The sequence below is a fragment of the Ciconia boyciana genome, chromosome 12 (genome assembly GCF_034638445.1).
Source record: "Ciconia boyciana chromosome 12, ASM3463844v1, whole genome shotgun sequence".
Lineage (NCBI taxonomy): Eukaryota > Metazoa > Chordata > Aves > Ciconiiformes > Ciconiidae > Ciconia > Ciconia boyciana.
In genome coordinates, this window is record NC_132945.1 from 3,185,031 (window position 1) to 3,210,313 (window position 25,283).

Consider the following 25,283-nt stretch of genomic DNA (forward strand, 5'->3'; position numbering starts at 1 on the left):
ATCAGCTACAACTGATATTATTGCTACCATAATTGCAATATTTATCATCCAGAAGAATGCATCAAATACAAATATGCAAACTCATCTTCCTTATAATACAAATATCATCTCCTACTGTTGCTGACAAAAGGATCAGTATGCAGGAAGCCAGCTGTAGTACTCTGAAGACTCTCCTCTGAGTCTTCCTCTCTACTCACTGGCTCAGGCCTTGGTCCCTGTCCTTTCCATCTTCACCTTCTCAGCAGGCCTCCTACCTTCCCCAGCAGGAGAATGAGCAGGGAGTTTTGGAGGACGAGAGAAAGCATTGCATGACAGAAAAGGTGGTCAGTCCTGTATAGGGCAGGGTCATGGGTAGCCTGTACCTAGAGGAACAGGGAAAGTGAGAAGAAGGAAGGGGAAGGAATTGACTGTCTTTTTCCCTGTCCTGTGTAACTTCTTGAGCTACACTACATCCTTTCAACTTCAGCTGCTCTCCATCTTCCACTTCCCTTACCTTTCCCATGGAATTCTGTGCAGCAAAATCACTGCTGAATATTGGGCTTCATGTCGGCCGTTCTTAACTTCTCAGCAAGAAAACAGTTGTGCTTCATGACAGTAGAAACTTGCAGTTCAGAAATACATTCCATCTGATGGCATAATTGCACGTGATTGGATTTCCAGCTATTAGGGCTCTGAATGCTTTTTGCTTGGGAAGAACTGCATTGTGTTTTTCGGGTGAAATTTGTAAAACTTCACCGTACCTTTTATTAAATGGCATTAAATTCTACCTTGTAATTTTTCTGCGAGGAAATAAAATTCTATTCTCTAAACTTTAGTGGATACTTCAAGTGAATGTCCACTGTAGTTGATACACATTTGTATAAAATTAAGATTGCTAGTATACAACATGGAATGATTGCTCATTCCATAAAACTCAGTAGTTCTAGTGAGTTTATTGCAACAAAATCATATCTGGTGCCTGTTCCAGAAAAACATAAGAGTTTGGGAGAACACAAATATACTTACAAGTTAATATGCTGGTTTTCTTTGAAAAAAAAAAAAAATCACCCATTTCTTTTGAATGCAGTATTTATTCTTAGTTTTTGAAGAAAAGAAGGACTTTTTTGTTGGTCGGGGGGGGGGGGGGGGGGGATATTTTTGTTTGTTTGTTTTTTTACACCTTTGATGTTCAGATTAAACCTCCCTTAAATTTCTTTAATTTCCCTTAAATTAGGAGAGTGGATTGATGAGGACAAAGGTAGGCTTTGGTCAACATAAAATACAGTTTATCCATTGTTGTGATTTGCCCTTTTGGACTATTTTTTGCTTTACTACGTGAGATAAATTTTGTTAGTCACAGGGCAGTCTTCCTTTACATATTCTTTTAGAATACTTTTTTTAACCTCATGTATAATCTGGGATAGCTTCTCTTTTAGATGTAACATTTTTCCAAAAATGGAACATCCATTCTGTAAAAAATTTTGCTGCTTTCTCTGTTACCTACCATGTGCTGACATAATGTTAATAATACATCACATAATCAAAAATTCTGAGTGGATATTTTTCTTCTGGCTTTAGTTAATTTTCTCACCTGTCATCTTGGTTTTTTTCAGCATAAAAATTGAGTACTTCTGAACTGTACATGGATGTAGCTTGCATGAGATTATTTCCTGTCTCTATTATCTCTCCCCTCAATGCGAGTGAGTGGAAGAAAAACCTCAAAGGCTGCTTTCATTTTTAGCTGAGCATAATAATTTTCAAGTGTATTCAATGGGTTAAGCATCAGCTCACTGAGCTAGAGAGATAAGTAAAGCCCCTGGCAACAAGGTTACTGTTTCACTTTTGTACAAACATATGTAAAGAAATGCTTAGGATAACGAATATGTGAGTTAAGGAAGCAGGAGAAGAAATAATTTTTGTAGGGAATTCAGTATCTGAGTATGGAAGAAAAGAAGAACAGTATTTGTAATAAAGGTAAAAGAAGCTTTTTTGCATCTGAATAAATGATATATCTGGATTGAATATATTGCATTTGGCTATTGAGATTAGTAACTCTCATTATTAAACTATTCTAGTCTCTTCCACTAGTAAACAACAAATAAACAATGACTTTTGAATGTTTTCAGACTATCTCTGCAGCTCAGGGTTCTTTTGTTTTCTGTGATTTATGTGATTTCTTTACTTCTTAGGAGAAAATATTTCTTTTCATTATGAAATCCTCATTCAAGGAAACAATTTTTTGGTTTGTGCTGGTTTTGGCTGGGCTAAACCACAACATGTTTATTAGTTATTTATAGACATTTCAGGATAAATAGGAGTTTCTACAGGATTTGCTTTGGGAAAGGATCATCAGATCTGCTTGTTAGACTGTATAGGCCTTATTGTCCATTCATTTCTACTTGTGTAAGTCAGAAGTAGATCCACTAAAGTCCCTAGAGCTACATAAATGTGAAGCTGACTCTAAAGAAGGCTGATCGGTGCCGGTGACCTGAATTTCACAGAATTTGTGCTTTATAGTCTGTGACAGCATGACAAGACTTGTGCCTCCTGAGCCTCCCACATGTCTACTAGTCATGAAAGTGGCCTTTTAGTGAGACAAAGTAAAGTTTTAGAACTTTACTAGGAACTGGGAACTAGGATAAGGCAATTAATTTTCCAAATACCAGGAATATAACACTATTAAGAAGCAACTGCTCAAAACATGATATATAAGGTTTCTGAAATTGCAGATAGGAGTCTACCTCATATAAGTCATTATCAGTATTGTATCTGTGCATGTAATTACAATTACACAAGGAAATTAATTACAGCTATATGTACACATGTATAGAAATGCCAATGTGTGTTTTTTTCCACATATGCTATCAGAAAGCCTTTTATAAGGCTGGCATTTCAAGCTAGCAACTAGATCATATTCCAATGATAGCTTCTTTGGGGATAAAAATTCAGTCAAATAAAAGGTCACACATCACAGAGTCATAGAATACCAGGGTAGAAGGGACATCAAGGATCATCTGGTCCAACCTTTCTTAGCAAAAGCATGCTCTAGACAAGATAGCCCAGGTGAGTCTTAAAAGTGTCCAATGTTGGGGAATCCACCACTTCCCTGGGGACATTATTCCAATGGCTGATTGTTCTCATTGTGAAAATTTTCCTCGTGTCCAACTGGAATCTCCCCAGGAATAACTTGTACCCATTATCCCTCATCTTTTCCACATGACTCCTTGTAAAAAGGGAGTCTCCATCTTCTTTGTAGCCACCCTTTAAATACTGGAACATGGTGATAAGGTCTCCCTTAAGCCTTCTTTTCTCAAGGCTGAACAAACCCAGTTCTCTCAGCCTTTCCCCATATGGCAGGCTTCCCAGTCCTTTGATCATCTTTGTGGCTCTTCTCTGGATCCTCTCCAGCCTGTCCACATCTTTTTTGTATAGCATATATGTATTTCCATACATATGTGTGTGTACGTAAATCTGTAGTAACCCCTAGCGTCCCAACTTAAATACTGGTAATAATATGTATGTCATTAATGAGTCGGTCAGGAGCAGAGATTTTTTTCTAATTAAGTATTGATAAAAACTTAAAAGGTCATAAATATGTTTTCTATTGCTAGCATTGTAATTATACCTAAAACAAATACCTTTCAAGTGCTCATATCAACTATTTTCTCCCACTCTGTATGTATACAGATATTCTTCTTTACTCTTTTCTAAATTGCAGTGAATTAGTAATCAGTCACGATTTGCATAATCTATGAGTAGTTAAACGGTTAATTCATATTTTTTCTTTTTCCCACTATTATAGAGCCATTGTAAAATTTCCCTATTACAGACCATACTTTAGTTAGATTAGATTATTCAATATTTTTGAAAATTAGTGCTCATTAATGCAAAAGATAGTGGTGTTGAAAGAAAGATCTCTAGAAAAACATGTTTTATGAACAGAAGCACATTTCACTCTAGTCTGTCTTTTTGAGTCTAATATATGCGAGTTCACAACATCCCAACACTTGTTTACAGTTGCACTAATGGAATATATCTGGTCAAAAGGAATCTCAGAACCACGATCCAAGGTGATCACCCATGTATAGGTGTTCTTTGTGCATTTTTTTGGAAGGAAATAAGTAACTAGGCTAGTTTGGTAGTGGTACTGAAAATTTGTAATACAGATGAGGAAAAGAAGATGGCCAGCACAGTGTGAACAAGGAGGATTATTTTAGCTTTGTCAGGGAAGGGAGTGTGGGATGAGTCCCATTTGGGAAAGAAAGTGAATAAACCCTGATTTGGAAAACACTTTGCTTTTAGTTTGGGAGCAGTTTTAGAAAAGAAAGGCCTCTGCTAATTAAGAAATCGAATGGGAAACACTTAAAATGACTAAATTATTTTTCCCACTTTTAGTTGCTAAAATTAGTAACACTAGAAGGCAGAGGGTTATGAGAAAATCTTTGAGCCTTCTAGTATGAATAAATTTTATTTTTATAACACTATCATGGCTAGTGCTGCTGTCAAAGCTCTTTTACTCGGTTGGCCACACAATATTTTACTAGGCTGTCCACAGTATTTTCAGGGATGATCAGATTGATTCATTCATATTTAATAGTGCATTAGCAGCAGCAGAAATCTGACACTTGTTATGCAGGATTTTACTGAAGCTCTTCAAACAGATATTTTGCTGTAGATGTGTGCTGTTATCTCTTACAGTCTGCTTCAAGAAAATATGGATATTTCTAGATGGTATATTTTCATTTTTGTAGGTTCTTTAGACTAGATTTCAGTGTACTCTAAGGAGGATTAAGTTGTTTGTAGCACTCAGGAAAGCCTGTTATAGTTTTGTGTACTCAGTTACGCAATGGGCAGCTCCTACCCTTGCCTGGTTTCAGCAAGGTATATAGGAGAATTCCCTGCTTTAAGTGTAAGAGCACCATTTCATTATTTTTCATCAGCTAAGATAATCTTGTTTGAATGGTAACCATCTTTGATACTCACATTTGCTAGAAGATTTTAACTGAATCAATTACCTGAACAAGTAAAAGGCAAAATTTTTCATAGTGAATAGTATTTAATGCAGCAACAAGAGTTACTTGTAAAATATGTAGCATCCTAATTATTGTGGAAGGTAAAAGAGACAGGAAAGCCTGCATAAGTGAAAACTTTTAAGTACATGCCATTTATGTTGTAGACAGTTTTGCCAAGACATATTCTCTGGCCTGAGCGTGGTTTAACTGTAGCAACGTTTTATTCAAAACACAAACATGTCACAGAATGTACCAGCTGCAAACTCAGGAAGAGTGCTTAGCATTCTTTAATTTTCAGCCCTATGATCATTACAATTATCATTATGAAACTTCATGTACTGATTTAGTGATCCACTTTTGACTTTATATAGGCTGTCAGTACCCTCAAATGCTTGATAGTTTCGAAATAAATCTTTGCCATTAATAATCCTACCGTATGTTCACCATGTTCCGGAAGAAGGCTGATTCTCCTTTGGATATGAGTAACGCTTTGGATAACAGGAATGCTTAAGAGAAAGAAGAAAAAGTAGTCGTGTAGATCCCCGTGCTCTGGGGAAAATGTCTTTCTGATCTTGGGTTAGATAACTAGTCTGCTCTGATTAGATGCAAGCAGGTGACGAACAAGACTCCTCAGATGTTTTAATATTACTGTGGTATCATCGATCCCCTCCAAACTTATTAGTTATTACCAGGGTAACTTGCTCACTTAAGGTCTTTTTGCCTGCTTCAAGTGGCAAATCTATTATCTATAGTAGAAATGGCATGGTAAAAGATGATAAATGATTCTGTATATGGATACACCAGGGGGATATGTGAAGGAGGGAGGTGGCAAAATGTGTGCTTGTCCCCTGAACACTTTAAAGGTTTCTTAGAAATGCCTGCTGTTAGAATATACCTGTGTTATAGCCCATGTGGTTAAACAGACCCAGCAGACTTCCTGTCTTTTGCATGTACAACATGCATTTCTGTTTTGTAACAGTTCTCTGAAGTCATGTGTGATCAAATATCTTACAGTATGCCTAAAGCAGTGATATTAAAACACAAACAATATAATTTAAAAAAAAATCTGTTTCCTATTTGGTTATTCAGAAAGCATTTAGAGTAAAAGATTTTTCAAGTGCAAATTTCTGCATTTATAAACAAATATACATTAATTTTAAAACATGCATTTTTGTAATTTAAAGATTATAAACTGTTTTTTATCTGGGGGAAAACTTCTCCATCATAAAGCTTGGTTTAAAGTAACAAAAACAGTCTCAAGATTTTATTTTTAATCCTGAATTGATTACTACTAAAAGACATGTTCATTTCCAAACCTCAGACGAATAACCAGTGTAGTAAATGAAGTTATGTAAAGATGTGTAAGAATGGTATTAAAGTTTTGATGACAGGTTCATCATTGTACTTAAAATCCTCTACAGTTTGTTCTTCTGAAATTCTGTATTCTATATTATAATATTTGTCCTTTACACTTAACAAACTTACTTTCAAATATTAACATTTTTGCAAACGTTGACATTCTAACACATTTTTAGCTCCCTTCTTCTTTTAAAGAGCTTTAATCACAATTATAGAGCAGCTGAAACTATATTATAAGTGCAGATGCAAGTTGCTTTAAACATGATCTTCAATGTGAAATAACATTTAGTTAGAAATTGTAATATATTTTCCATTTCCTTTCCTTAGAGTTACAAAATGACTACTGTGGTTTACTTCTGTGACTTCTTTCGCTGCAGATACCACTATGTTGAGTGCACCAAGGAAGTATAGTCTTCAGTCGTGCTTAATCCTATTTGTTTTTCTTCTACAGAGAGCAGGGGACACAGTCAGTGGAGATACTGAAAGGTAATTACTTCTGTTATTATGTATTTAAACATATACATAATCTATCTATGAATTATATTCATTTGTTTACTTTTAGAAATTTAGTTGCAATATTTGAGAAATAAATTTTCAGGGTTTAGTGAGAAAAGCATTAATATCATTTAGTAAATGTCGTAACTATCATTTGCTAACTACATCAAACCTAAATATAAATTACAAAGGTTGAAAAAATACTTCAGATATAGGTTTATTAAAGATTACTAGGGGGAAGAATTATGCTACTACAAAGTAGCAGATGTTTCCCCCCATGCTTTTTTTTTTTTTACTTTTGAAATTTAGTATTTCAGAATCAGTCTGAGGATGAAAAGCATAATGCATGTCTAGCATGATTTTTGGAAATAACAGGCAGAATTTTTCAATGAACATCTAAATGCTAATTCAGTCTGTACAAAAGTTACTGTTTATAGTTGTGGCTCATATTTGATAAATACTAACAATGGAGACTTCAGTTTGTCCTTTACAATTTAATTTAATCAACTAATTCTAATGAATAAAATAGTGATTTTGTCTTCGTTTCCTTTGCAGTTTATCTGATGAAGTATGTTCATATTCTGGTTGCATCCAATAAGTCATATTAAAATAATAAGTTTGAAATAACAGATACTTGGGTATCACAGAATGTCGTAATTAAGCTTTATTGGAATCTGTTCATAGGGATAATTATTCTTTTTACATCTTTTCATCCTGTATATGGCCTAAACCTATTTAAGAAGCTAAACCATACACTGAATAGAAAATAATTAATTACATTTAGAGTGCTTTCACCAATCTAAAGGATTCAGAATTGATGATGATTTTCTTTAATGGTCTAAATACTACTACATTACAGCTAGGAGTCTGAGGTACAACAATATTAGTTGTTGATCACCAAACACAAGTCACCTCGTGACGGACTTTTCAGGATTGTCAGCATTTTTCCCTCTTTATATATGTATTAAACATCATAGTTCGTTTCAAAGGCAGTTGTGATGGTAAGAATTTACTGATGTTTCCTCAGTTGTAGGGTGCTGTACATGTTTAAAATGCCATTCAACTAAATTGAGTAGCACTGCTATCACAGATGAAAGTGAGGTAAAGATGGAGTTTGAAAGACTTTTTCTAAGGTAAAATTCTACTTCATCTTATAAAAGACAGTCTTGCCTCTCCATTGCCACCATTGTAGTAGTCCATTATCTCATCATCCACTACCTCAGTTAAATGTAGATTCTTATTTTTACAATAAATTAAGTATAGTTCCACTTAGTATTTAGTCCCAATTCAGAGCCAAAGCAGCATCCATCTTGTATACGGCAGGGTTATATGCAGGGAAAAAGTGTGTCATTCTGTTTCTTTTTAAGTAAGAATTGGATTTCACCTTTTGCCCTTACCTCTTATATTGGAGTTTTCAGAACTTACTGTTTTCTGTCAATCTTACGTATTTACTGTTTTCACTTAGCCTCCCAACTCTGCCATGCCAGGTGCTGTTGTCCTGTTCTTCCCTCACACTTGTTTCTCCTGTCACTCCCTTTTCTCACCCTCCTTCATTCCAGTATGGCTGCTCCCTCTCTCGGGTCCTTCCTACCTGACTTTCTGCAACAGAAAGAAATCACAGACCCCTCCCAAAAAAGTCATACTTCTCACCCCTTTTTTGTCTTCCTTCTCCACACCCATAGTTTCTTGCAGTCGCAAGGAAGAGTTGCAAAGGAATTTTGTTCTTCCTAGAGCAAAGCATGCCTAATTATTCTGCGTGGATTGCACATGCTCAGTTTGGCAGGGACATTACCATCCAGATGGAACATCCTTGGTGGACAGGACACAAGTCTCTACTGGACATCTGCCAAGAGATATTTTCCAGGGACATATGACTTGATGAAACTTTGGCACACTTCCATAGCAAAAGGCTATTCTTTTATATTCTAGCAAAAGGCTATTTTTTATATTCTTTTATAGAATGACTCTCCCTTTCCTAATCCTTCTCCCACACATTTTAAATTTCAGGTCCAAAACGTGACCATATAATATCTTTTCAATATGTTGAAGAATATTTTAAAAGAGGTAGAATGGTATCTTCTTGTCCTAATAACATTCTTTTAAGTGGTTTAAACAGCTTAAAACAAAATAAAAATATTTCAGCTTAAAATTAGCTGAGATGGGCACTGGTAGAAGATTTTAATTGCATATAGTTAGGTTTTGGGGAGCTGAAGACAAACTGTGGATACAGTCACATATTTGGATGAAGTAGCGTTATCTTCATTAACTGTACAGTTGCCTATGCAGTTTCTGTGATATATTGCATCCTTTTTTTAAAAAAAAGAAAAAAAGCCAAAACCCAGAAGAAAGACGCTTCTTGCACATAGTAGAATGCACCACAGGAGGCAGGGAATATATACCGAAAACACTAGCAGCTATGTGAGAAATTTGAGACTACAGAATGTTACTATGAATATCTAGCTTTTTAAACTCTTCAAATGAGTAGAACGTAAAGCAAGCCTAGCAGCTTTATTTTTAGCCTTGAGCAGAATAAAAGCTAGGTGTTTCTGCATTACAACTCTGGTTTCTTCCAAAGTCTTCTGGCACATCTACATCACATATTTGCCCCAGCACTATGCACAGGCTAGACTTTCACCATCCATGCAGAGCACCCACACCCCTCATTATAAAGTCGTGTCCATTCACACATTAAACTCTGCCCCTCTCTGACCTATGCCAAAAAATCTGAGCTCTACTTTTAAGCAGCCTTGTGGCTAGAAAAGTAGGGCAGCCACAGGCAAGTTGTGACTCTTCACTTCTGAGCAAGTGTCATGATTTAGGAAATTATACTCTGCAAGGGGAGGTGGAATCACTACAAGTGTGAGTGTTCTGAGGTTTTAGGAAGGCAAGCTAAATGAAAATCTTCGTGAAGAAGCAGCCGATTTGGTTTCCTTTTTACTGGAAGCAATTTACCCTGTTTGTTACTGTTTCACAAATGAGAAAAGGGATAATGGGCATCTAACATGTAGTCCCTGCTGCAGCTTTTTTGCAAACAAACATCTGACTATATGGTTAGCAGGGTTCGCTGTGTTCTTTGATCTTATTTTTACTTTAGGACAAATTTTTTTCTGGTAATAGGAAACCTTGACATCTGTGGATTCTAGACATGCGTGCGTAATGTAACCATGACATCATTATGGAGTCCTTGGGTTTGAAGATCTTGCTCTGCTTAGCTAACCACATGGGCCTGCAAGGGAAAGAGAAGGCAGAAAAGAATTGTCTCATTCATGCATTGCACAACTGCTACTTGAGTAAACAGTTTTTATGACTATTTGCACTTAGTTTCCATGTGAAAATGCTGCTCAGGTTCTTTTTCATAACATGTTTTGTCTTTGTAAATATTAATGCTTAAAAATTGTTTTAGTCATGTCCATAAGGTGACATATAGAGGCATGCTTTGGAAATTTTTTTTTTTTAGTTGTGGTTAATGCTAGAGAGGTAAGAAGAGATAAATATTTTGAAAATAACTTTTAGTCTTGACATGGTTTTGTCAACTTTACATGTACAGATACACCTGTATTGCAGTGACTGCAGAACAGTACAGATGCACCTGAGCTGGCTGCCTGGTACTTGAAGTATCAAGTAATAGCCTGTAGCATAGTTCTGAGCCAGTAGCTGAGCCAGCATGGAACTGAGAAGGGATTTAAAATCTCACTACAAAATACTCAATAATTAATTTGCAGTGAGAATTTACTTGTTGTGACAGAAGTACATTACATAAGCTATGGAGGTTCTAATAACCTAAATATAAATCATGAATCCAGGCAAGGTAGTTATAAATGCATTCCTGTGACCAGATAGATAAATCCAAATTACTACATATGTGTTCTTGTGAACCAGCCATAAGGACATTTCACATTGTACCTACAATACTTTTCTGCACAAATATATTTGTGCAGAATATGCTGAAGTCTAATATGCTGAAGTTTTGTTGGGGTTTTTTTGCTCAAGTTAATTATGGTGGCCTTGACCCTGAGCTGCAACTGGTTTGCACTTGAAGTAATTCAGAATGTGAGACATGAAGGTTGAAGAGAGCTTTGCATGCCCCTTGCATCTAGAAATTTACCTCTCCCAAGCATTTGCCAAGTAAAAAAGAGCAGGGTGATAGGTGCCATTTTCTAGTTGTTCATAGCTGCTGTGGATCAATAGAGTTGTTACTCAGGTTCTCTGTGTTTCGAATTGCCGTATGCTTCTGAGTATTCAGGTAGCAGCAGGAACTAACAGTATATTTTCAAATGCAGGCTTTGCAGTTGTCCATAATGTTTAACCAACAGCTTTGAAATTATCTCTTGATCATCTGTGCTGTGTACTTAAGATCCTACATTTATGTAACCTTATGAAACAGGAGCCATCCTACAGAGGACTAGCAAGAAAAGCTCTCAAAATGCTCTGTTTAGGGACTGTGCATCAACTTGGACATTCTACATAGGTTCCCGGCCAGAATGCTCAAAGCGTGTTGTACCATGACAGAACATGAAATACACTACCCAGTAATTTATACCCAGTTATCTCTGTTGCAGGAGTAAATTCTGGCAAATAGTCGTCTTATTTTACCTACTGGAAACTTTTATAGATTAAAAAATTCTTGCAAATTGGAACAGTCAAAAGATAAGTTTGGATTGCTCTGTTTGGTCAAATAAATACAAATCAAAGAAATGATTAGTATCTAAAATTATTGTTTAATCAATGGTAAATATATATTAGCAGTTTGTTATAGCTAGAATAATTTTATATTACTTCTAGTTTATAATCCTATCCATTACTGCCAGAGTAGGAGCTTAAAAAAAGTCAACAGTATAGATTGTAACTATTACAGATACCAAAGATGAGGTGAAAGGTAAGTAACACTCAAAGTAATTACTCTTGTTTCTAGACTGTATTCATTCATTGGGATTTATTATCTGTATCCTGTCACCTGTGGAGAAGCCAAAATGATAGCAATCTAATAAGATACATCAGTTTGTTCTGACACAGTTATAACTTTCATTTAGTGATGGATTTAATGACCCTGAAGGCAATAGAAAGAGAATTGGAACGTTATAATTAAGGGCACTGATAATGTGTAAGAGTCATTTTATTTGATCTTCTTTCTGAGCATTGCTTATGTGATCAAGGGACGCTTAGTTTGGATGGAGCTGGTTAAAATCAGTCCTTATTTTCAGTAGATACTCTATAAATTTTACAAGCTAAACCACTATTCCTTACTAGAGTTTATGGGACAATTAAAGATGTGTTGTTATCTTTCTATGGTAGAAAATGAAAACGTGTTCCTCAAAAGGAAGAGAGGAATGAGTGTCAACACGGAGGTGGTACTCACAATTGCACTTGTTTAGTGATACTTGTTTCACGAAGAAATAGCAAGTCACTGCTGTTCGCTCTCAGAGGAATTTTTGTATGAACAGAAAATGCAGGATACTCAGAATTCTGGTGATGCTCTTAAATGGAGATAACTGCTCTGATAGCAAAAGTGCAGAGATGTATGCAGCTACACTGTTGATTTCACATATTCAGTATTTGGTAGGTGACGATTTTCAGCGTCCAATAGAAATCTTTTACCATTTTACCACATGTCCTTACATTCTGAGTCTTAAAGCTTTTATCAAATACGTTAAACTGGAATATAGCACTTCTGCTATCCCCCATCCTTCTAGGTTTTTCCATTCTGATTTGTTTTCTAGAGATTCATTATTGCTATTTTCTAATCATACAACACTCTTCCTCATTTGAAATCCTGATTACAAATCTTATCACTAGCCTTGCACTTCATTTGCATGTCCTTTAAGATGCGAGTTGGAAGTTACCACACCTACTTGAGTCCTTTAAATTCTCAGTGTTTTGCTTCCACCTAGCTCAAAGTCATTTCCATCTTTTTTTAGCTCGTTCTTGTTAACCTTTCTACTTTAGCTCTATGTTCAGCATCATCATTCTGATGGAATACTGAGTCAGTATGCATCTAGTACTGAGATCAGAGATAGATTGTATTTAACCTTGATCCGTGCTTGCTTCTTAGTACCTGTATTTCTCTAATTCTTCTTCCCTTTGTATATTTGTTTCAGTTTGCTTACAACATATAATTTAGTCAAAGATCTGAAGAATAGGTAAGGAGGGAGGCAACCTTTTTATCCATAGAAATTCTAATATATAGCACACAGGTAGGCAGAGCATATCAAAACTCAGAATAGACATTGCTAAAGACCTTAATATTTCTGCCAAATGGATTTCCTCAGAAAATCCATTTGAGGAAAATTGTATGATAGAATAAGTGTTTTAGAATCAGCTTTATTATGGAATTAAATTTCATTTAAGATGTTGCAGTTATTTGCTTAGTATTTTGCCTTTTTTATGTCATATTATGCAATGAATGTTTCTGCAAACATCCTGAAATAATTGTTTGCTTTGTTATTGTTTTTTTTAAATTGGTGTAAGTTACTTATAAGTAAGTGATTGGTCTCCTTTTTCTAGATTCTGCAGTTTGTTTCAAAAACAGTATTATACATGAATAAGAAAACAAGTGTTTAGTAGAAGATCAACCATTTTAATTGATTTGAGAAATACCAGTCCAGGCCATTATAACCATATCACTGCATATACCTTTTCGCCCAGCCCCCTTCATTCTTTTCCCTTTCATTTCTGTAACAACTGTTTTCCTAAAAATAAAGGTGAGGAATAACTCGATCAAATATGATATAGAGTATTTCAACCAGAAGAGACAACATACTAGGGCTCCTCTATGTCTAAGTGAATTGGTTCTGTCACTTTCACACAGATAATTTACTTGTCTAAAGAGAAGAAAAGATCAGTATTTCTTCTTCTGTGATCTGTAGATTTGAATATTTGAGGAATAATTAGATTTAGGGAGGAGTATTTGATAGATGTAAAATCTTTAAAAAAAAAAAAAAAAAAAAAAAGGAAAAAAAACCTCCTGCAGACTGTTGAAAACTGTTCCCAAATAAAAAAGTTAAGCTCACTGTACTTTAGAGCACCTATTCCTGACCTTTCATAGGATGCCAATTTTTGAAGAGCTTTCAAAACTCTGATTGCAGGCTGCTTCTATAACTTCAGAACATTTTTGCTGGTAAGAGGCTGTGATTACTGTAAGGAGATGCATTATTGTGTTTGTGTGGAAGCAAATAAAACTTGACTAAGGACTTTTCAGATACAAACACAGATGTATTATTCATCTTGTATATTGGCTGAGAGAAAGAATGGAAGCATTGAAACTGACACTTTCCAGATGGGTCAAAGCCGTGATTAAAGAAACAGACCAGAAATCGGGGAGAAATGCCCAGCAGGATTGAAGTGCATTTATGGCATTCTCATGGGCAGACAGAAATGGAGCATTAATGACAAAATCTGCCTTGCAGCGGTTTGGGCGTCTGTCCATTCCTTTACCAAATGTTGTAAGTTGAACTTTTTTGTTTTTCAGTTGTTTCTTTCCATCCTTGTAATCTGCAGACAGCTCAGAACTTCTAAGTCTTGCCTATTAACTTTTATGATTTTAATTTTACTGTTATGCATCCCATCTTTTCACTACAGTCTGGAAATTTCCTTTGACTCAGGTCTGATAGATGCTTGTAACTGACAATGCAGTAGTTCTTTCTACTGGTAAATTTGATTTCTCGTAACAATGGAAATCATCAAATGAGAAGATGCCACTTCCTGTCTTGCTGACTTAAGACAGAAATAATTATTATGACCAACAGAATTTGGGAATACATTAAAAGTGTCCACAATCCTTTTATTCCTTTTCAATTTTTCCCCTCAATTCTTTTCCCTTTCTCGTACTCCTTTTCTATTTATACGACATACACAAAACCATTCACATTTTAAGGTTTTCCCACTTCTCCTTTTTCTTACCTTTGAAAAATGAGGGGAAATTGTGTGTCTAAGAAGTTCTGTGCTAGATCAGACAAAGCTGACCCTGATTCAGTGTCCTGTTTCCATCAACGGCCAATACTGTTCCTATTAGGAAAGGCCTCTGGTGATGCTTCCCTGCTTTGTTCTCTAGCCTTAGAGAACTCCAGGAGAAAGCTCAGATATACCATAGATAGTATTTTTGCATTTTAAAGTCTGTGTCAATTTTTGGTATCCATGGCATCCTGTAGCAAAATGTTAGGGAACTCTTTGCTGCAGAATGCTGTGAATACCAAAAATTTTAATTGTGTGCATTAATGAATGAAGGTTCAAAACAAAGGAAGCTAATTGCTAATTTTATGTAACTTATATAGCCCCTTTATTCAAGGAGACATTGAATATTTATTCCGTATTTACTCTCTTCAGAACACCCCTGAGATCATAAACCTCCACAGCATTGCCCTCAGTTGCCTTGAGAGGCAGTTAGATGAGTTTCTTTTCAGTTTCCCTCTGTCCTCTTCGATGCTAAGGAATCAGAATTGTACACTATTAAAAATTTTGGAGGGCCACTGCTATGTCTGTACCTACCTAACAGCCTTCACTATTGTAGTGTCTCAAAAGGATTTAGGAATACAACTGCTACTAACTAGGTAGAGACAAATTATTGTATGCATAGTATTTATATGAGAAAGGTATGGAGAAAATGTTCCCTTACTAAGTGAAAAATTCACAAACAGGCCTCCTGAACAGGGACTCTCTCAGGCTTTTTCCTTTCTAACCTAAAATGTTTTGTAGTGCCATTGTGTCAGGACACTAATCACACATCCTCAGAAAAGAGACACTTTGCCTGGACCTTCTCCAGGGTTTTAGAACTTCTAACCGCGCTCTGCAATAGCCTTCCTGCGAATTGAGCAGTATGCCAGTTTCTCAGTACAGGGATATTGATGTTAAAAAGCATAACAACTAAACTGTAGCAGCAGTTGGAGCCTACATTGAAGTTAGTTTGGGAAAGTTTACTTGGTGTTCATTTTGTTGCTAAGGGTTTCTGTTCTTTACATCAGGGTTGTTTCTGGGCCCACAGAAAATGGTCACCACACTTCCTTCCAATAGCAAACGTAACTGTTGCATTCCTTGTTTGCCAGCCAAGAAGATACTGCTAGGATATCAGTACCGCAAAAATATTACGGTTTTTCTGATGAGCTAAATTTTCTAGTTAACTGCTAAATAGCTGTGGTCTTTATGAATTTCCTGTTTTTAAGTGCTTCCAGAATATGAAAGAGGAGGTGGTGGGGAAAGAACAGAACAAAAGAAGGTATTAGACTTTCTCTGTACCCGGAAAACATATCTGAGTCATGTCAAATTTGGCCTGATAGTTACATGCTTATTACTGACTGGGTGTTTCTACACGTGCTTACATACTGCTACCATTAAGATAGCCAAAAAGTAACTCAAAGGAAGACATATATTAAGCAATTTGGGTTATCCTTGATTTGATTCTGTAATGACATGAGAAGGAACCAACTTTGCAAAATATGGAACACGTATGAGTCTTTCCTAAAGGTCAGAATATCAGTTCAAATACGTATCTGTAAGGTGTTACATTTAAAAAAGCAAATTACTCTTAAAACAAAATTGCTTAAAACAAAATTTATTTGTATTTCTACCTTTTTCCTGTTTAAAAATGCTTATTCTTTCCCATTTTAGTCTGGACACTAGGAATCCACTATACCTGTGTTAAATGTTGTTGATGCTGAAAGAAATGCACAAATAAGAGTTAGCCCTGCAACAAAGAACCAAAGGTTTCTGTGTCTTAAGACTCTAGTCCCTAAGAGGGAGGAATTGTTTTGCTTGCTTTTGAATCTTAGCTGATCAGCGTTGAGTATTTTTAGGCCAGTGATTGAATCAGAACCAGATATTCTCAGATGATTTATGTGTTCTTAAGACAGAATATTAAGATACAAGGGGTTTGTGTTTCTTAATAACATTAGCACTGTTCATTGGAAACAATGGCTAAATTTCCAAAGGGCCTCCTGTTTTAAGTGCTGTATTTTAAATAACTTTGATACATGATTACATCTGTAAGCATACATTTGGAAATGCATAGAGTGTGTGTGTATATGCACTACTTATTCAGATTATTTTTTGTCTGTAGATATTTGACATCTTTCTTCCTCTCTGTCCTAGATATGCAAGTTCTGCCATTGACCGTCAAGGAAGCACATCCATGAGGAAGGTAATGATTTATAAATGTACTTTAAAAAAACAAAAAATCCCAACAGTTCAATTCATTGTCATATTTTTTAAAGATACTTAAGACATCACAGACCTTGAAATTTGTCTATATTATGAAACATCTGAAAATAAAAAGTCAGGAATAAATTCCATATTCAGAAAATAGGTTACTGCAACCACAGCAGGTCAGTGTGTATGCAGTACTTTTAGTTAAGTTTAGTAGGAGCCTTAGTATGTCTTCTAAGGTATATACTGGTTTTGGGAGGAGAATCATAGAAAATGTCTAGGTCAGAAGGGACCTCTGGAGGGAAGGTTGCCCCGAAGGTAAAGAAAATTTTAAAAACTTTAAAAATATTTAAATAGTATGAATACCATGCTAGGGAGATATGGGATTAAGATTTTCAGAGATTTTTGTGGTACCAATTTTGAAGATCTTCAATGGAAAATATCTAGACATTATTTTATTATTTAGTATTTTGCAAATCTTTCATACAAAGGACAAACAACAGAACCTGCATTTATAGAATGCCTATTTCTTCATTCCAACTTAGCACTTCTTTGACTAAGTAGGTGCTAAATAACTTTTGAAAGTTGCCAGATGTCATTCTGCCTCCCAAATATTTACAAAGTGAGGCTAAAGACCAGTGACACTAGCAGAAGATGTATGACTAAATTTTCTGCAGTTTGTGAAAACCTGCAGTTGTGTTTATTGATATGCTGCCTCTATCTGCCAGTCCCTACCTTGCCTGCTGCCTCCACTGGAAAACACTGGGACCTGTGGCTGTTCCCAGGGACCCTGGTCCTGCAAATAATTTAATACACATAAACGGAGGAAATCAGCACTATGTGCCCTATGATTTGTGTACTTTGCTAGGGAATGCACCGATGGCCGTGTTTGGAAGTTGTTAATGGTTTTCATTAAAAACTCCTAAGGCTCAAAGTAGCGGAGATACAGGCAACGAGGTCTGCATTAATAGGCTTGGTTTCCTTCATCCTGACAGGTAACTGAATCTCTAGTCTCCAGGGCATTTTTTAAACATAGCATAACTTTTCATCTGGTGATTCTATGACAGCACTCCTACTACTACACTGTGATTATTTTGAGGTCTTGTTAATTTAGCTTCATGTAGCACAGGTTCAGTTCTATCACTTTATTTTTCCGTGGTGTGCTTCGTGTTGGGTTGGAGTGGGAGGGCGTGCATTTTGTTTAACATTCTACTTTGTGTTGTGGTTTTGAGATGAGAACTTAAATGCTGACAACCACAGTATGTTCTCACATCATCTGTCTGTTTCCCATAGCAACTCTGAGTCATTTTGAAGTTGCAAGTTCTAAGTGTTTTCTTAGTGTTTACCACAAAGTTAATTATATAGTAGTTCCTTTATCTCTCAGAATATGAAGCTTGAATTTTGTAAGTTAGCAGTGCTAATTAAGTACTGATCCCCAAGGTATTGCAAACCTTTCACTTTCTCTAGTTTTCTTGCTTTGAATACATTGTATGTGTGCACAAACAAAACATAGTAAGACTAATTAACTTTTGTTTTTAGAAGAGCTAATATTTTCAGCTCTCCTTGATTTATTGGGCTTGTATTTCCATTATTTTTCAAACTTTTATATTGAATGATGCATACCGGTTTCCAGTGAGTATCCTAATATATCCTCTAGTTTTTCAATTTTTCTTGCAGTTCTTTAAATGTAATCACATATGAAAACTGTAATTTAATTATAGGGTTTTATTTCATCACTATATTTTTTTAGCCTAAATTGTGGACAAATTTGGTGATCTCTTTTTCAGAAACAGATACCTGCTCTGTCCTAATGCATTTTTATACAGAAAGAGGAACATTGAACTGATTGCTTCAGTCACAGTCCCACAGAACTCCAGCTGGCACAATATGCCTGACCAGTACTGCTGCTGTGGCTTACAATACATCAATAAAGAAAACCAGTGTTGCTGTGCATCTTTAATACCTTCTCACAGACTTACTTTTGTTTTTTTCATTTTCTGACTTTTTTTTTACTATGTTTGCTATAGTACAGAAGCAAGCATTAATCTTTGTCTTCTCTGGTGCTCAAAAAAAAGAGATAAATTTGCAGCTATCGAGTAAATGGAGACTATATACTGTCTTATGGTGATACAATGCATATACACTTACAGAGCTTGTCACCTGTCAGAAATACAATATTTTTGTGAAGCATTCATATACTGTGACTGATTGGGAGAACAGTCTGAGATAAACAGAACACAGAAAACTGGTGTTCTCTGAGCCAGCTCTCTCAGGAGTCAAGAATTGCTCATTTCTGCAAGTCACTAGGAAACATTCATGCTGATCAATGCTGTAAACTGGCTAAATTGCAGAAGAGTTACAAATAGGTCTGTGCATGTGCAAAACAACTCCCCGCTCCTCCAATTTTATTTAAAATAAAATTTGCCTCTCCAATAATTGGAGTCCTGTTTTCAGCTGTTGCTTTTTTATAGTACTTAAGCTGTAATCCTTTGTTATCCTAAATATTAATTTAAATACTTTTTTTAATTCTAATCCTCAGTTATTTTAAATTTTAGTATTGTGACATTTAAACGCTTATTTAACATGTTGTACCAGAGTTGTTAACAAGGACTTTTGTAGCAGGTGTTTGCTTTTTGGCCGCATGGTGAGGAGCTGCCGTAAGGTAGGGTAAGCAGTCAGATGGTGTGTGGGAGAAGGTAATTATCTGTAGTCATACCACTAGTTAAGGTAGCATGGAGATATCCCTGTCAGTGACTGAGGTACCCTTCTTCTAGGCCCTCTACTGAGCTGAGTGTTATCTGTCACAAAGGAAAAATCAAGAAAATTAAAAAGATGGCCCTTTCTGTGCTGCCCTTTGCCTGGATCTGCTGGTTTATCACACTGTGAATGTCTGCTGGTGTTTCTACTGGTAATGGCAGCATCAGTTCCCAATCAGGCAGCTACTTCAGTGTGTTGACCTGTAAATATTCCCCTAGCATTTATATGTTTGAGGTACATCCTTACCATCTTGTGAGTAGTATCCCTTTTTTAAAAAGGTTTAAATAATTAGATGCTTTTAGGTTTTTTTTTAAGAATCTGTAATGATTTTATAATGCAGCCACAAAAGAAAGAATTTCTTTTTTTCTCCTCAGAGTTATTCTGTCAACCTACCAACCTAACAAACTTAATTGTTTCCTACGGTTGGAAACAATTAAAGAACTTGACTTCAACGTCATTGAACACATGACTTTACACATTAACTATATAATGTTTGTGGTGGATATTTCTTTTTGAATGAATATTTGTATAACTATCTCATGTATACTTACAGCAAACTTCAAGTATCATTCATTTTATTAGGTCATTCATATGAGTTTATATCCTTAGTTTTCAAACTACTGCATAACCACTCATGCAAAGAATCCTTAATGATTTGATTGCAATGGTAATTAATAACTGAAAAAAAAAGGTATTTTAATTTACAGATTTAGCACTGTGTTGTTTTCTTTATGATGTTTATAACAGCAGTAAGAGAAAAATGCCAAAAATGAGATCCTGTGATAACTGATCCTATGATAACTAACCCTAAGATAACCGCGGAGATGGTAGTGAATGCCAGCTGTTTCATGTTACTACTATTACCTGCGTTGGTTTTTCATAATTTTTTTTTTCCTTACAGTCATTCCATTACGCTTCCCTCAGGGTAAAAAGCAGAAAATGGTCAAAAGGTAACTTATTTGAATTAACATTTTGAAACTAGTAAATGAGACTTCTTCTCTGATAATAAGTGATCTGGATCAAATGCCAAAGTTCAACTTAATTCAGATATTTCTAAATTTCATAGTAAACACCAAAGTAAAATTCCAAATAAATGTGTTATAAGGTATAATAGACTCGGTGGTAAAATTTCCTCTGACTTAAGCAGAAGAAAGGTAGTATCTGTATAGTTTGCTATTTCCCTCTGCTCTCTTTCTTTATCTATTCATGGCCTATTTGAGACCGTTAAAACAATGAACATATGAAAGATAGTTACAGTATAATAAATTCATATGAAAGTATATGACCAGTGAGCTCTCTTTATTCTGTTTGTTGGTTTAGTCTCCTTCCTGTGAGAATTTTCCTTTTATTGTACTATACGTTTTTAATACTTCTAGACCTGACCAGGACACAGCACAGTATCTTATTTTAAAAAGGGCAAATTGTCAAGAACTTGCTTGTGGAATGTTGCAGAACAAAGGATGGTGTTTTGTTGTTGTCTAAATTTCTTCACTGTTTCACAGCTGTAGGACAAATATAATTCTTGTAGCAATAACTTGATTTTCCACAGAAAAATGTCTCATATCTTAAGGAAATTTCCTACAGAGTCTTTTTCAGGAAAAATTATATCATCATTAGGAAAAAAATGTTCTTATTGATATTTACAAGGCACACTAAAATTTTAAGCCTTTCAATTAGGAAATATTGAAATAACAACAACAACAAAAAAAACCCCTTTTCCTGGTACTGCGCCTTTAAACAGAATGCAGTAAAGTTAAAATATTGTTGTTCAGTTAAATTTAGGATAGAAGGAATGTAAGCATGTGCATTTTTATGGAAGTGGATGATCTTTCTTTTTTATTGACTATAAAAATTGAGTTTAAAAATTCCCAGAATTTGACAGGCCTTCTACTGCTAAAAGTAATAACAGAAGATACACGGAAGAAGTAGCATTTATATCTGTACACAGATTGTGTTGTACTCTGAGTTTCAGATTGAGGGCTAAATGAATAGTTTTACTTTGGAATGATGATGCCCATCTTAATCAGATAGAAATGCAGCCCCAAGAGGAATGAACCCTCTAGAGATTAAATAAACCATTACATAAAACAGGTCCTTTTTACTTTGTATTCGTGCTGCAACCAAAATTGCAGAGCATTGTTGAATTTGGAAATTGTTCATTCAGTCTCCTCTCCCTGAAAGTGGAGAGGATTTGGCTTGAAGGATTTTGAATTGAATCATCATTAAAAATTAGTGGTGTGTTTAGATTGAGAAGAATAGTTCTTTCACTCTTATTCAGTGAGATGTCTCACACTGTTGTTGTGTCCCTAGGGAGCTCTCTAACAAGTGGGAGCAGAAGACGGATTTCCTGCAAAGACTTGGGGCATGGAGATTGTGAAGGCTGGCTGTGGAAGAAAAAGGATGCCAAAGGTTATTTCACACAGAAATGGAAAAAGTACTGGTTTATTCTGAAGGATTCATCCTTGTACTGGTACACAAACCAGAATGTAAGTATACTCCATGTTTGAAGAAAACCAAAATTAAACCTTAAGCTTTATAATTCTTTTGAATAAAGTCTATTTTTACTACATGGTAGGATATGTTAGCGAACTGCCACTTTCATTGCCCAGCCTAAGTCACTCTAGCTGGAAACATTTCCATTGAAATTATTTTTTAAAGTCTCCAAAGTCCATGTCCAAGCTTAATAAAATAGGAGATGTTCACAGCACTCTTAAAGAAATGACTACATCAGTAGTTAATACTTTTCCACGGATATTATTTATTTGGACTAACGCAGTGTTCACACGCAGCTCTCCTTAGTTTCAGTTGTGTGGGGAGATGTATACAGCGTAACCATTCATGTTGGTTAAGCATTATGTGAAGCAGATGTGAAAATCTGAATTTATAGATGTCTTTATCTGAAAGTTATTCTTATATAGATGTTCCTCTTGCTTTTTGCTGAATTAGTCTGGAGTTTGCAGTTTCTCATGTGTAAAACGCTGTTCTTGGCGAAACGTTATTGAAAACCACTGGGCCTACACTTGTGCAATCTGCATATGTGTAGGAAAAAATAATGGAGGGGAGAAGCCAAAAATCGTTAGACTGCTATTCTTCCATTTGTATGCATTGAGCCTCAGTGCCTGATCTAAACTGTCTGTGTACAGCCTGCTTTGATTACTGATATTTTAGTACATATTTTCCATTTTCTTCAAGAGGACAATTTTACTAGCATAATTATCCTCAGTTTTAGTATTCTCTTGTCAGCCCCAAACAGTATTGTTTCCGGCTGTGGATGATAAAGGCCTTCAGGTCTTGTGTTGTACGTTTCGTTTGTTTGACATTGTTACATGCAAGGTGGTAGTCATTATGTGTCCCACTGATTTTCAGTCTGTTGTTTACAGCCAAGCCATAATTCACAGTACGCTTGCTAATACTTTTCAAAAATCTGACTGGTGTTAATATGTCTCCTTGCTTTTCCTGCTAAATTACTTCAATAGAAGCAAAAAGTGACAAGAGATACTTTCTAGTTATTACTTTTCCATTTAATCACTGGTGAGCTCACTGTAGGAACCCCCTCAATTATTATTAGCAGGGCAGATGGTCTGCACAATCGTGACTTTAAAAGGAGGCATCCACAAAACAGTTGTAAAATGTAGACTATATGATGACAAAACTGAGAATTCTTCTCTGTAGTCACTGATGTCTTGAATGCTATTTTAGGTGCTGTATTTGGTGCTGAAAGGTTTTCTGTAATCTTCAGCAAAGAGGAATTAGGATGACTGCACCTCCTTTAAGAAACTGTCAGTTTAGTTACTTCATAAAAGTTATTAACATTGTATGATGAAGTAAATACATTTTTTAAAGTAAAAACATTATGGGGAAAATATGTTCAGTATTTCAATTGATCGGATGGTTGTTCTTAGTGTAAGATCCAAATGGCTACTGCTCACTTCTCTCTCCTTTAACTCTATGTTCTTCTTCACCATCACTTTCTCTTCTCTTTTGATAGGATGAAAAAGCAGAAGGATTCATTAGTTTACCTGAGTTCAGGATAGATAGAGCAATTGAATGCAGAAGAAAACAGTAAGTAATGTGTCAATTGCGTTTATAAATTAAAGGATCCCTCTTGGAAGTATAATATATATAGTACTGAAAATTTGCAAAGCCCAGAGAAGGAAGTTACACAGAAAACCTTGAAATCTGTAAATAATACATAATAGGTCCACTTAAGCTTTAGTATTTCTCTTTATTATAAGAGATACCACTTAATGTAAATTCCATAAAGTGTCTTACAAAGAATAGGATAACTCTTTGGCCAGCCTTCCAGATAGCCCAGTTACAACTTCAGTTAAATAAGTAAAGCAAAAAAACAATGAACACATTAGCCAAGAGATAAAACTTTCTTAGGTTCAGTATGGTCATCTTGACAAGAATCAAGTGTGCAAGAAACAATTACCATAGGAAATACCATTAAAAATATCATAGCAAGGGATGGTGAATATAATGTCCATTTTCTCCTTTATGGAGGAAGCGTGCATACCCAATATTGTGTTATTCTCAACTGCTAAAATATTTAGGTTCTGTATGCAAAATGAACATTGCATTATTGCTTATGTGCATATCGCTACTACTGCGTTATGCTCCCAGTAAAAAGCATATGCTAAGCTTTACCACACTTAAGGCATATTTAATAACAGATGCTCACTGGAAATTGTTTGCAAGCAGTGTTGGGATTGGAATTCATAGCTGTCAAACAGCAAGTTTAACAGAGCAATTCTAATGCTTCGAGACTAGCACTTTGCCCATATCTCCTGAATTATTTGCATGTGTCTTCTGTATGGTGCACCTGGGTTTTTAAAACTTGCTGCCATGAGGAGCTACATAGAATAGCATTAAAGATACTCTCTTACTAAAGCTTTCCTAGTTATAACTAAGTATTCTGAATTTTTGTTGTGCTCTTCTGATGACTAAATGCAGTTTTGTTCTGAGGAATACGAGTCCTACAACTATGAACACGTGTACAGTAAAAACACTGACGATATGAATTACAATAGAGACTGCTCATCAGAAAATCAAACCTCTTCAATTGCTTGTTCTTGTCTGGAGGTATTATTACTGTCTGTCTGAGAATTAGAAGACGGTGCATTTATACTTCTATTACTCCTTTCAGCTGAGGGTATCACTATAGAAATTAAACATGAACTGAGCACTATAAATTCCTCTGAGGAATGAGCAGATATTAATAAGGACAAAAATACAGGAAAAATAATACCCTTTTGTTAGAATATAGAACACTTAACAAATTTCAGTGAATTAACCAAGATCAAACAGAAGGTCATTGTGCACAGCTAGAAATAGCTTCCAGAGCTTTGCTCTAAGCATTAGAGCACATTTCCTCAGAACACTTCTTAGAGAACAATTTCTGTAGGGTATATGCATAGGAAAAAGTCCGATTAACTAAAACTTCGCACACTACTGAAAACTGAGTACCTTCAGGCTTTGAATCCTTTCAAAAAGAGGTAGGTCCAGGGGTAAAAGTATAATGAAGACATTAATAGTATTCCCTTTGTT

General features: G+C 35.5%; 1 protein-coding gene across 1 annotated transcript in view; it reads left to right on the forward strand.

Annotated features, from left to right (window-relative positions):
* LOC140658467 (connector enhancer of kinase suppressor of ras 2-like) overlaps positions 1-25,283 on the forward strand; it is a 215,153-nt gene that overhangs the window by 168,020 nt on the left and 21,850 nt on the right. Inside the window, exons 15-19 of the mRNA XM_072876931.1 lie at positions 6,802-6,836; positions 16,923-16,971; positions 20,635-20,683; positions 22,044-22,219; positions 23,722-23,795. Of these exons, the coding sequence (XP_072733032.1) occupies positions 6,802-6,836; positions 16,923-16,971; positions 20,635-20,683; positions 22,044-22,219; positions 23,722-23,795 (383 nt within the window). The remainder of the gene's footprint in view (positions 1-6,801; positions 6,837-16,922; positions 16,972-20,634; positions 20,684-22,043; positions 22,220-23,721; positions 23,796-25,283) is intronic.